The sequence below is a fragment of the Perognathus longimembris genome, chromosome 8, assembly GCF_023159225.1.
Source record: "Perognathus longimembris pacificus isolate PPM17 chromosome 8, ASM2315922v1, whole genome shotgun sequence".
Classification (NCBI taxonomy): Eukaryota; Metazoa; Chordata; class Mammalia; order Rodentia; family Heteromyidae; genus Perognathus; species Perognathus longimembris.
Genome location: NC_063168.1, coordinates 73,709,037 through 73,720,818, shown reverse-complemented (window position 1 = coordinate 73,720,818; position 11,782 = coordinate 73,709,037). Strand labels below are relative to the sequence as shown.

Below are 11,782 nucleotides of genomic sequence, written 5' to 3'. Positions count from 1 at the left end.
AACAGTGAAGCCTGCAGGCCCTGCCCCTCCTCTCCCCCACAGCATGGCCTCCAATCCGGGGCTGAGGCCAGCGAGCCGCCTGGCCTCCAAACCCAGCAGCCTGCGGCCGCACCCACCACACAACACAGCACTCCTCGTGGGCTCCACGGAGACGCCCAGTAACTCAAGGCAAGTTATTCATGGTAAAATAGCCCATAAGATGAAAGCACGTTTTCTTTTTATAGACTCTGAAACTCACTTAACAAGTATTAACAAAAAGATTTTAATGTAAAAGTAAAGAGTTTGGAAACTGTATTATTCTAAAAGAAAAAAAAAGTCATTCGGGCTCATTGACTAAATTTTCACTTCCCTAAAACTTTCCCAAATAGGAAACTAAAGCGATAAGGAGAAGAAATTGATTAGGCAGATAGTAACCCTAGAGATTCCTTCAAACCTTCAAGTCATCTACCACCGTTACTCTCATAATCTCCTCTAATTCTACGTAAGTTATGCCTGATACACTTCATCTACAAATCCCATGTGTTACCAGGTTACTCGGCTTTTATGTCTCATATAGAATTCTGATACAGGAGGGTGACGCCTTTGCCTCTAGGCCACGACAATGTTTCCTCACTAGAACCTTCTGGCCTCATCTCTCTTCCTTATTTTTAAGAAAATAAGCTTAAAATATCACACTGCCAACCTTTAATTATGTTGAAGAAATTCCTCTTGGAAGGGCACTCTGACACAAGGTAATTAAGCTGTCCAGCAAAACAAGCTGCCTATAATTTGGCATCCATTATTATTATGTATTATAGTCACTTAAGATACTTTAAGAAAACCCTTCAAATACTGAGATGTTTATTGCATTTTTAAAGTATCCACTATCTTCAATATTTGTTTAAAATTCCTCCTAGATTCCTTTACAGCACACAACATCAAAACTGAGATAGTCTTTTCACAATATTACACTTGAAAATACCGTGTAGGAACAATTATTTTAGGAAATAGAAGGTTTAAGGCAAGACATTCATTTGGAAAAGTTAATCTCTCCAACATCCAGACTGACACGATTCTTTTCCACCTCTTCAGTGCCTTGGGATACGCAGCGTACATTCAGCAACAGGGCACGCATATGACCTTGAGGACATATGCTGAGGTCGGAGTGCCCCACTGAACTATGGAAACATTTTTATATAAGGCGTGGCCCACAGGGACACGGCATGGGTGGGGTTATTTCATTCCCTATCCAATCTGGTATACAGGAACCTCCCTATCTATCACAGTCCCATTTCCCCCAGGTAACCTCTTTTCAAACAAATACAACCCCCCTGGAAAGGTGCTAAGGTTGGTTTCTGTCCGCAATGGGAGAACAGTCCCCAGGGCGCACTCCCTGTCACTGCTTCAGGGACGGATGTCTAGAGGCTATGTCTTCATTACAAATGTTGTTTGTTGTGGAAAAACTGTTCTGTCCCAAAGAATTTTCTCTTTCATCAAATTTTTTGGATCGTGAGAGCTGTGCTTTTTCATGTGCATTCTCTCCTCTTTGAGTTTTTTTCACTGGAAACAACAATAATACTAGGATGCCACAAATGTGAAGACAGTAACACCAGGAGCTGAAGGAAGAAAAGAAGAGTTTGCTTTATTAAATTGTAATCACTTAGTCATCCTTAATAACTAACTGTGCACTTTTCAATACACCACCACTGCCCTCTTAGGATGTGTTTTTCTTCTCGCTTCCCCTTCAGGAGATGAACTCTACAGTGCACACTGAAAAAATTTATATTGCATTATACAAACCACACAGCTTATAGATGTGAAACTAAATCACTGCTTTGTAACGGTCATAAGGCTAAGCTAGACACACCCAAAAAAGTGCTTATTAAAGTACAGCAAGGACAAGCTGAAAATAATCTCCCCAAGTGCCCTGATCAAGCGCTGAGTGAGCAGGAGGGAGGCAGGCCAGAGAAAACCTCCTGCCGCCGCCGTGGCGGTCCACAGCCTTCTGCAACCACAAGGCCAGAAGCGACACTGGTGATGAGGACTTGCCCAAGTGAAGGGCACATTACTAATAACCCTATTAGAAACATCACCCAAGTTAAACACAAACCAAATAGGAGCTCTAACAGTTGCAAGTTCAAATGCTTCTAAAAGAGGTGTCTAGATTTAAAAAAAAATCCAACCAACAGCTCGTGTGTGTGTGTGTGTGTGTGTGTGTGTGTGTGTGTACTAGGGCTTGAACTCAGGCCCTTGTGCCCTTGCTTGCCTTTTTGCTGGTTAATGGAGATAAAGAATTTTGGAGATTCATATACCCAGGATTACTCCAAATGGCAATCCTCAAACAGATATAAGACACCAGTGCCCTAACCAAATGTGCTTTAAAGTAAAGAATTTTGTTAAAATGAAAATTTCAAAAAGCGATTTCATGTGTTCTTGGATGACTGTTGTCCTATTTGAGTAATTTTTTACCATATACTGTACTAAGTCACTCTTTAATCCTATGCTAACAAAACTTATGAACAGATAACTGTTTATCTCAAGGATACTAAGTTTAGGGGTGGGAATTTGGTGGAATGGGGAGAGGATGGATGGGTGGGTAGGTAGGTAGGTAGATAGATAGATGAAATTCAAAGTCCCTTAGGAAACAAGGGTCGCACCCATGAAAACTATTGTTTTTTTTTTCAATTCTTATTTTTAAAAAATGTGACAATTTAGCCCCCAGGGGGAAAAAAAGATTGTATTTTATATTCATGTTGGAATCCTGGGCTCCTTTTGTTAATAAAATGATGTACCAGTGGGCATGGGGAGGGTGTTCACAGTTACAATGCAGACAGGGTCACAGTATCAAGAAAGATAAAAGAGTTCAGAAGGAAGCCAATGGAACAAGTAACTTATTTTCCTTTGAATGAAGAAATTGAGGTGATTACAATTATCTTTTTCTCCAACCATGCTCCTGAGCCAAGGGGTAGTGTGGCCACTCACCCGGTCCGGTACCCTCTGCCAGGGCAAGTCCCACTTTGGGCTGAGTGGGATGAGTCAACCCAAGAAGGAAACTGTGACTGCTTAGCTGGGGATGAAAAAAGAACTGGTAATCTACTCAGTGGAAGGCAACAGGGCTATGCTAGGCACCATCCAACAGAAGAACTTGCTTTTAAAGTTATTCCACCTCACACCTTTTAAGAGCAGCACTTACCTGTAAAACATAAATGATGGTTTTATAGAAAGAAGGACAAATGGCACAACTGTGTAACTTATTGCTATTTGTGTTACTACCCACGTTATGACATCATAAAATAATTTAAGTTGGGGTGGTTCGATGAAATAATGTCTAAAGTTATTTCTCATCTGAAACAAAGAAACAAAAAATGTTTGTAATATCTTTAAGTTAATATTACTTATAAAATGACACTGGTCTCAGGGGTGTGGACTATAACACTCTCACCACTGGTGGGACTCTAACTGGCATCTGCTGGAGAAAGCCGGTTCCCTATGGGCCTCTGATCATATAAAAGAATACTTATCAAAATGAACTCCAGGAAATGGAAAGCAAAGGTTTCTCTTTACTTTGTTGTTGTGTTTACTGTCTTTTCTTTTTGTCTTGTTTGTTCATTTATCTGTCTTTGGGAGGGTAAGTGGGGGGGGGCACAGAAATGGAGGGACAGGGCTGGGAATGTGGCTTAGTGGTAGAGAGCTTGCCTAGTAGGCATGAAGCCCTGGGTTCGATTCCTCAGCACCACATACATACAAAAAGCCGGAAGTGGCTCTGTGGCTCAAATGGTAGAGGGATAGCCTTGACCTAGAGTGCCCAGGCCCTGAATTCAAGCCCCAGGACTGGCAAAAAAAAAAAAAAAAGAAATGAACAAACAAAGGATGAACAAATGCAGCAGTGGTGCTCTCTAGGCACTACACTGAATCGACTATACAACCTATGGGTGGGGATGGGAGGGTAAAACTGGGAAAGAGCAAGGGAAGGAGTGGCACTGTCCAAAAAGCAATGCACTGATGACCTGATTTACATAACTGTAATATAACAATTAAAAAAAAAAAAAAAGAAGGCTGGTTCCCACAAAACCAACACAGGTGTAACGGGAAGAAAAGGAATTGTGTGGGCAAGGTGTGGTAAATGGAAACAGGGGCTCCTTGAGGTTCTTCCTGTCATTTGAAATTGTATTATAAAATGAGAAGTTTCCCCAAAGAGCAGTGTGGCAATGTGGCCTAGCGCCTCCTCGCCCTCTGCATCTGACACACCAATACATCTGTATACAGTTTTTCAAAAAAAGGTGGGGTTTTTTTTGGTGCTAGAAATGGACCCTAGGGCTTCATTCATATTAATCAACACTCTACCACTGAGCTACATCCCCAGCCAAAAGAAGGTGTTTTCAAATACCCATAGCGTCATAATGTTTTAGAAAAGCTTTCAAAGTCACAATATTTCAGTTTTGGAATGTGCAGATTTAACTAAACATGGTTTTCCACTTCATTCCTCCTTCTTTAAAATTAGTTAATTTTATGGTTATTATAAAGGTGATGTACAGAGGGATTACAGTTGCATAAATAAGGTAAAGGATACACTGCCCCCGCCCCCCATCTGGGGCTTGAACTCTAGGCCCCGGCACTGTCCCTGAGCTCCTTTTTTTTTTGCTCAAGGATAGCTAGCATTCTACCACTTTAGCCACCACTCTCCTGTGATTCTGTGATTAATGGCAGCTAAATGTCTTATGGGCTTTCCTACCCAGGCTGGCTTCAAATTGTGATCCTCAGAGTTCTGCCTCCTGAGTAGCTAGAATTACAGGTGTGAGCTACTGGTGCCTGGCAAGACTCTTATTGTTTTTTAGACAATGGCACCGCCCCCGCCCCCCTCGCTCTCTCCCAGTTTTTCCCTCCATTCTTTCTTTCTTGTGTAATATGTTATGTGAAAGCAACATGGATTTTTCTGAGGAGGGTTGATTCATATAGTAGTTCTTCCATATATAGAGACCATCATTTTTAGCGGCCAGAACCAAATCCTGACACGTATGAATTCTTGCACAACCCACTTCTAGGCCACTTACTCCTATCCATTCTGTCCAGAGACAAATCCATTTTCTCCAGAAAGGTTTTGAGCATTCCATGGCACATGTATAAATCTTACCTGGCTAAGGATGTAGTTCAGTGGTAGAATGTTTGTCTAGCACATTCAAGGTGTTGGCTACAAACCTATAATTCTCAGCACCAAAAGACACCCCTCACGCACATAGGCAACACCCTGCCTGACTTTCAAATAGGATTTGGCTTTTTTTTTGTCAGCTTGGAATTCAAGTTCTTTTTATTATTTATTGCCTTCGTCCCTCCTTTTCCCCCATTTCACACACAGTACTGCTCACTATTGACGCACACAAGAGTTCTCTGCTTCATTTAGATTTACTTGCCATCTTCCAGATGGATAGTGTGCTTGTAAAGCTTTTCTCCCGCCACTCTCATGTCATCTTTTTTCCCCATTATATTTACTCAGCACTGAAAAAGTAGCCACTTTTCAAAGCTCAGATCTAAACACCTTCATAACGAGGTTATCCCTGCTGAACCTAGGCAAGAAAGACTTCTCTTTATCCTAAGTCTATCATTCATCTGTGTGCATGTGCGGGTAGGCACATGCACACAGAGAATACACATCAACATATGCATACGCACATACTTATGTTCCTAAGTAGACCATGAACTACTGAAAGCATAGCCCTTAGTTAATACTTCTTTTTTGAACTCAAGGCTTTGCACTTCCAAGGCTGACACTCTAGAATATGGGCCATGCTTCCAGCCCTACTTTTTGTTGGTTACTTTAGAGACAAAGTCTAGCAAACTTTTGTCTAAGCTGGCCTTGAAGCACAATCTTCCAGATCTCACTTTCCTAAATAATGAGGATCAAGTTAATATTTCTTGAGATTTCCTTTATGTACTCTCCAAGTATCTTAAATTGAATACAGTCAACACTGGTAAACATCTGTTGGTTTGTTAAGTGAAGGCACCTTAGCTATAAATGCTACAAAAACCTTTCTTACTTTCAAACAAGCTGGGCAGCGGTGACTCACACCTGTCATCCTAACTACTCAGGAGGCTGAGATCTGAGGATCATGGCTCAAAGCCAGCTGGGGCAGGAAAGTTCATGAGACTCTTACCTCTAGCAAACTAGTCAGAAAAAGGCAGAAATAGCACTGTGGCTCAAGTGGTAGAGCACTAACCTTGAGCACAAAGAGACTCAGGGACATTACTCAGGCATACAGTTCAAGCCCTTGGTTGGCAAAAAAAAAAAAGAAGGAAAGAAAAACTTTCAAACACACTCATGCCACTTTCCTCGTGCTAAATTATTCTTCTCCTTCCTTTCCCATATTAGCAACCTCTTTCAATTGTTTCCCAAAACACTGCCCAGGTTCCAATGGAGCAAATATTCTAAAGAACTGTGCCATGTTTCTAATATGGCAGCTCACCGAGAATGGTCCATCTCCTCCTCTAGATGTATCACATTCCTGCTTCACCTACAAGATGACAAAGACTGTACCTTTCAGAATATATTTCTAAAAGGGATCTATCCCTTGATAATCTTCACTTAACTGTTTCTCTCTCTCTCTCTCTCTTCAGAAAATTCAGTAAGGACAAGTAACATTTTGAGTGAGAGTACACGGGAAGACCCATCTTCTCCTCAGACTCATTGGGCATGGAAGCCGGCATGTGGTGAGGGCCACAAGCACACAGATACACAGCTATCTTTTGAGGGGGCAGACCAGTGCTGACCACAGCCACGGTAACAGAGTCTACCGTGTACAGAGATGGACTCAGTGGATTAGAAAGGGAAATGCTTGATACTTACAGCTCGCGCTGATAATGTCATTAACACCCCTGTTAGAAAAGTGAGATAATATCCTGGGTATACTCCATGCCAAATAGCAGAGAGAATGAATGTCTGGATGGTTGGACTGAAGGATGCCCTTTCATAACACACCCTAGAAACAAAACACACAGAAAGCCAAGAGCAGTGAGCAAATCTGAGTTCACAAACCCAGCAATAATCCTTGTATTACTCGGCAGGATTAGGGCATCCAGGAAAGCAACACCATTTATCTTGGGCACTAAATTGGTTTGCAACATCAGGGAAATTGTAGTTATTATGTGTCAAATTTAGAAGCATAAATTTAATTGTTACTGATGCATACAATGGCTGCAATGATTGTATCTAGTGTTGGGAAGTCTATATAACTTACAAAATTTTTAATATTAAAGTTAGGATTTCATTCTACATTATTGTTAATATTTTATTATTATTATTATTACTATTATTATTGTTACTATTATATTTGGTCAGTCATGGGGCTTAAACTCTGGGCCTGGGCACTAGCCCTGAGCTGTAGAGCTCTTCAGCTCAGGGCTAGTGCTCTACCACTTGAGCCACAGCACTATTTCATGTTTTCTGGTGGGTCACTGGAGACAGAGTCTTATGAACTTTCCTGCCTGGGCTGGCTTTGAACTGTGATCCTCAGATACCAGCCTACTGACGAGGATTACAGGCATGAGCCACTGGTACCCAGCTTATTACTTTCTTTCAAAGCATGAAAAGCTTTGAACTAATATTATGACTGTCTCTAGCAATGGAAGGGCTTGGTCTAGTTTTCCTATAACACAATGCAAAATTCAGGTAAAAACAATTTTCCAAGGGCAAGCCCCTGGAAGTTAGGCTAGGATCATGAAGTGATGAGAGGGTAATTTGGAACATCCGAAGGAATAAAGATACTCAGTTGTCGTTTTACAAAGGACATCACAAAGCACCACTCTGAGCACTGCCTGTACAGGGGCAGCATCTGTGGAACAGATTCAAGACAGGTCATGTCGAGCCACCTGCACCCTCCCTTCCTGCCTTAGGCCTCCTAACATAGTCCTGGCTCAAGTTCCAGCTACTTCTGAGAAGTTTTCCTTTTGTTCTCACTATTCCTACTGTTGTTCATAATCCTCACTACAGAGGACAGCCATGTGTCTCACCACAAACAATATTTTCACCATTTTTTGTGACTATGGTTTGGGACCGAGTCTTTTCATCTTGTGTCCTTTGTATCCTTGCCTAACTCAGTAAGTTCTAAACTGGAACATGTCCAGAAATCCAGGGCCATATGTAGAGTGACTGCATACAGGCTTTTATTTTTCCCCAAGTAAATCTCCAGTGGATGAGAGTAAGGACACCCTTCACATAGCACCAACAGTTCTGATAAAGTCTAGCAAACTTGCTCTGGTGGACGCTAATGTGCTTTCCTGGGTAACACCAAAGTTACAATGTCACTCAACACACTGTACACATAATTAAATCTGAACTCAGTGAAGCTCAATCTTACTAAATGCCAAGTAAAGATTGTTCTTGTGGAATATACCTTTTGAGCCAAAGAGCTGTCTGGATATTCCAATTATCAAGAAACATCTTGAAACTTGTTGACATCTGAAAAACAAGAAACCTTTTTGTTTGGCCAGCAAGATAATGGAAGCTTTAAATATTAGTAATAGTGCTTTACTATGTTACATACCCTACCCCCCAAATCATCACTCACAATAATAATACTGCACTGATTTTTCTCTGTAATGCTTTTTTCCCCCAGACCACAGAAAGTTTGTTATATTTGGGAACATCTATGAATTAAGTAGATTCTCACCACTTTCTCCTATATGCCAACATTTACAATGGTTGCCATGAAATTTTTACAAATAAGGTCCTACAGGAGCATACAGATGACTTTGCGCTAACCAGGCTTCTGGTGCTGAGCACAGGTGCATGCGCACTGTCTCTTTCTCCCCAGGGCTCCATCCTGGTTCTGGGTGACCCAGCCCTCAGGCCCTTGGCTACTTTGAATGTCAGCGCGGCCTCACTCCACGATGTCCCTGAAGAACATGTCTGCGTGACACCTCCTGCCTCGGTAGCTCCTCCTTCAGTCTACTCTAGGTAATAAAGCTAGCTTTGGTTCCAGAGGGAATCTGACCACCTGCTTTCATCCCCTTCCTCTTGTCCTCCTTTCCCTTCCTCGGTGTGCAGGGGAACAAGCCAAGGGCCTCACACATGCTGAGCACACGCCTTATTATTGGGCTCAGTGTTCCTTGCCCCTTCCTACCATGTTAGATCCCGTGATCCATTGCTTATTACTGTCCTATCAAAATCCTTGATGGCTTTGGGTGTTTTCTTTTATTCAACCTTCCTACCCCTAGTCCCCCCCCCACCTCATAAATCCTAAGCTTCTGCTCACTGTGCTGCCCCTGCCCCCCTCACCTACTGGAAACATGGACGTGCCCAGTGTGCGGTACCAGGGGACATTCCAGGCCTCTGCCATACGTTCATGTTTCTAACCTTGAACTGGGCTCTTGACTGACCAAATAATCCTTGTCTCTCTAGGTCATTGCCTTCATCAGCAAAACAGCTATTCAAATGAAATTGTCTTTTTCTTTTCTTTGGTAAGTCAAAAAAGCCTCAGTGATTTTGTATGGTTTAACTGAACGTATCAGGAGTTTCACCATCTCCCTCAGCAGGCAACCTGGCCTCCCTTCCTACAGAGCTCTCCAACCCCTGGCATTCTGCACTCTCACGCCCGGAGGCTGCATGCGTGCCGCTCCCCGCTCCTTCCTGTCTACATCAGGAAGATGGCCCTTCTTCTCCAGGACTCCCTGGCCACCTCTCTCCTACCTCGCCCCACATCTCCCACCCACCCAGCACGCTCAGCGATCCCACGCATCCACAAATCTACCCTTCTCTCCATCATACTCTTTACCTCTTCACATCGCCTTTAGCCGGTAGATGTTTCAGCCTCTCCTTTTCCAAACAAAATTCAACTGAAGCCTCCTCAACCGCTAGCCCCCTCAGTGGCTCCTCTATAGGCAACACATTGCTGAGGGCTGTCTCTAGATTGACCTGAGCCTCTCATGCGTTATTAATAAAGGCACCGCTGATGGGAGCACACATCTCACCTGACCACTTGGGAGCATTCAGCGCAAGGCCAGGGCTGCCTGCCCAGAACCCATCTCTCATCCCAGGCATTCCCAAGAGTGGTGGGATCGCCCCTTTTCAGGGGAAACTGGCTTTCCAGGGGGTAGAGAAGTCTCACTTCTATAATGAGTAAGACACTCATGCACACCAAGAGATACATGGTACCTTTGTGGTATTAAAATCTCAAGAGGAGGAGGTAATGGGCTCTTTAAGGTGGTGACAAAGAACAAAGATTAGAAAAATCACTGTACATTTATCACCTTCTTCTGTGACTAATAATTTCTCCCTCTCTTGCCTCATTGTTATGCTGAGTATTATTGTTCTAAAGTATTTAAAGCAAATAGTAGATATCTTTCGTTAGCCTAAAGTTATTCAGAATTTATGTCCAATAAATAAAAATCCATAATCAAGTCTAACAATGAACAGTAATTTTTCCCTTTACTTTTTGAAACCGATTCTGTTCCCAGGCTGGCTACCTCCTAAGGCTCAAATCCTGCCTCAGCCTCCCAAATAACCTAGTATGACAAGGTATATGCCACCATGTTAAATTTTAATAGTAATTTTAAAAATAATTTCTTAACATAATCTAATACCCAATTTCTATTCAAATATCTCATTTAAAAATATATTTTTCAGTGTGTTTGGTTCATCAGGATCAAAAGATTAAAACCTATGTACAGAGTTCTAGGCCATAGCCTCTTTTAATCTTGCAAATGTTCCTCTTGGTCTTTTACTTTGGTCATGCCACTAATTTAGAAAAATATGGGCCAGATGTCCTACAGAACTTCGCACTTCTGGATTTGACTTCTCCCTACTCTACCTGCCTTCTAGAGATCTGGTTCAGGAGTGATTATTTTGGCAACCACGCCAGTGCCAGTGCCAGTGCCAGTGCCCTACTTCCCAGGGCATCCCATCACAGGTGGACCTGACGGTCCGCTTGTAGTAACACTTAGGCTCATCCGTGGGCCCAGCTTAATCTACTTTCATAAAGCTCCTGTCAACCTTTCACCTGCAGTTTGGCAATTTTTCCTAGGTGGGAGTTCCTCTTCTTTCCCTGCTGCTTCTCCTCAATGGCCTTCCTTGCCTGGCCTCCTAGAACTCGTCCTCCTTCAAGCTCCACACCAATTCTCACTCTGACAGATCCTTGATGAAGAAGCTCTTGGTTTACCCAGGCTTGAACCACCATATGCTGAGTTCCCCCAGTATGATTCAGAGCTCAGTTGTCTCTGATGAGTCTCTGACATCCTTTATCTGGGTCTGAAATGTGAACACATTATCTTTCTTCCTTCCAAATGTATGCTCATTCTTTGTTGTTTTTATCTTAATGAAAGCTATCATCATAAGTCTAGTGTCCTCTCTTGCTGAATTTATCATCAAGTCCTGCTGGGTCCCTCAGATTTACACCTGTCTTTCTGGTCCCGCTGCTAGAAAGCACCTTGCTTTGGCTGCTGTCATCTTGGATTAGTAGAGCATTCTCCTAATAGACGCTCCACCTCCTGAGGATAATGCAATCCGTATGCCAGATCCTCTCATGCACATTTACAGTCAGCTCGCTTACCTGCATATATGGCCCCAACACAGAGCTCCACCGCTCTTCTGAGCAAGTTCAAAACCCTCTTGGTAGCCTCACTTCCACACCCTCAACATAGTGCACCCTCCAGAGCCACCTGCCCCTCCCTTCTAGTGGAGTGCCTGGCTTCCCTGAGCCACTGAGTTGGATCTCAGTCTTCATCCACCACATGCCTACACCGCTCTGGTGGAAACCTGCCTTTGACACTGTACGCTTACTACACTCCATCACCCTGAAGGCACAGCCCACACGCT

At 42.9% G+C, this 11,782-nt stretch overlaps 1 protein-coding gene across 2 annotated transcripts in view; it reads right to left on the bottom strand.

The window, feature by feature from the left end:
* Nucleotides 1–448: 448 nt before the first annotated feature.
* The window catches only part of Mboat2 (membrane bound O-acyltransferase domain containing 2), a 112,017-nt gene continuing 100,683 nt past the window's right edge, over nucleotides 449–11,782 (bottom strand). For both annotated transcript variants that reach the window (XM_048353456.1, XM_048353457.1), the window contains 4 exons: nucleotides 8,364–8,428; nucleotides 6,818–6,950; nucleotides 3,173–3,324; nucleotides 449–1,595 (listed from right to left, as the gene is read on the bottom strand). In XM_048353456.1, coding sequence (XP_048209413.1) covers nucleotides 1,376–1,595; nucleotides 3,173–3,324; nucleotides 6,818–6,950; nucleotides 8,364–8,428 — 570 coding nt within the window. In that variant the 3' untranslated portion in view covers nucleotides 449–1,375. The remainder of the gene's footprint in view (nucleotides 1,596–3,172; nucleotides 3,325–6,817; nucleotides 6,951–8,363; nucleotides 8,429–11,782) is intronic.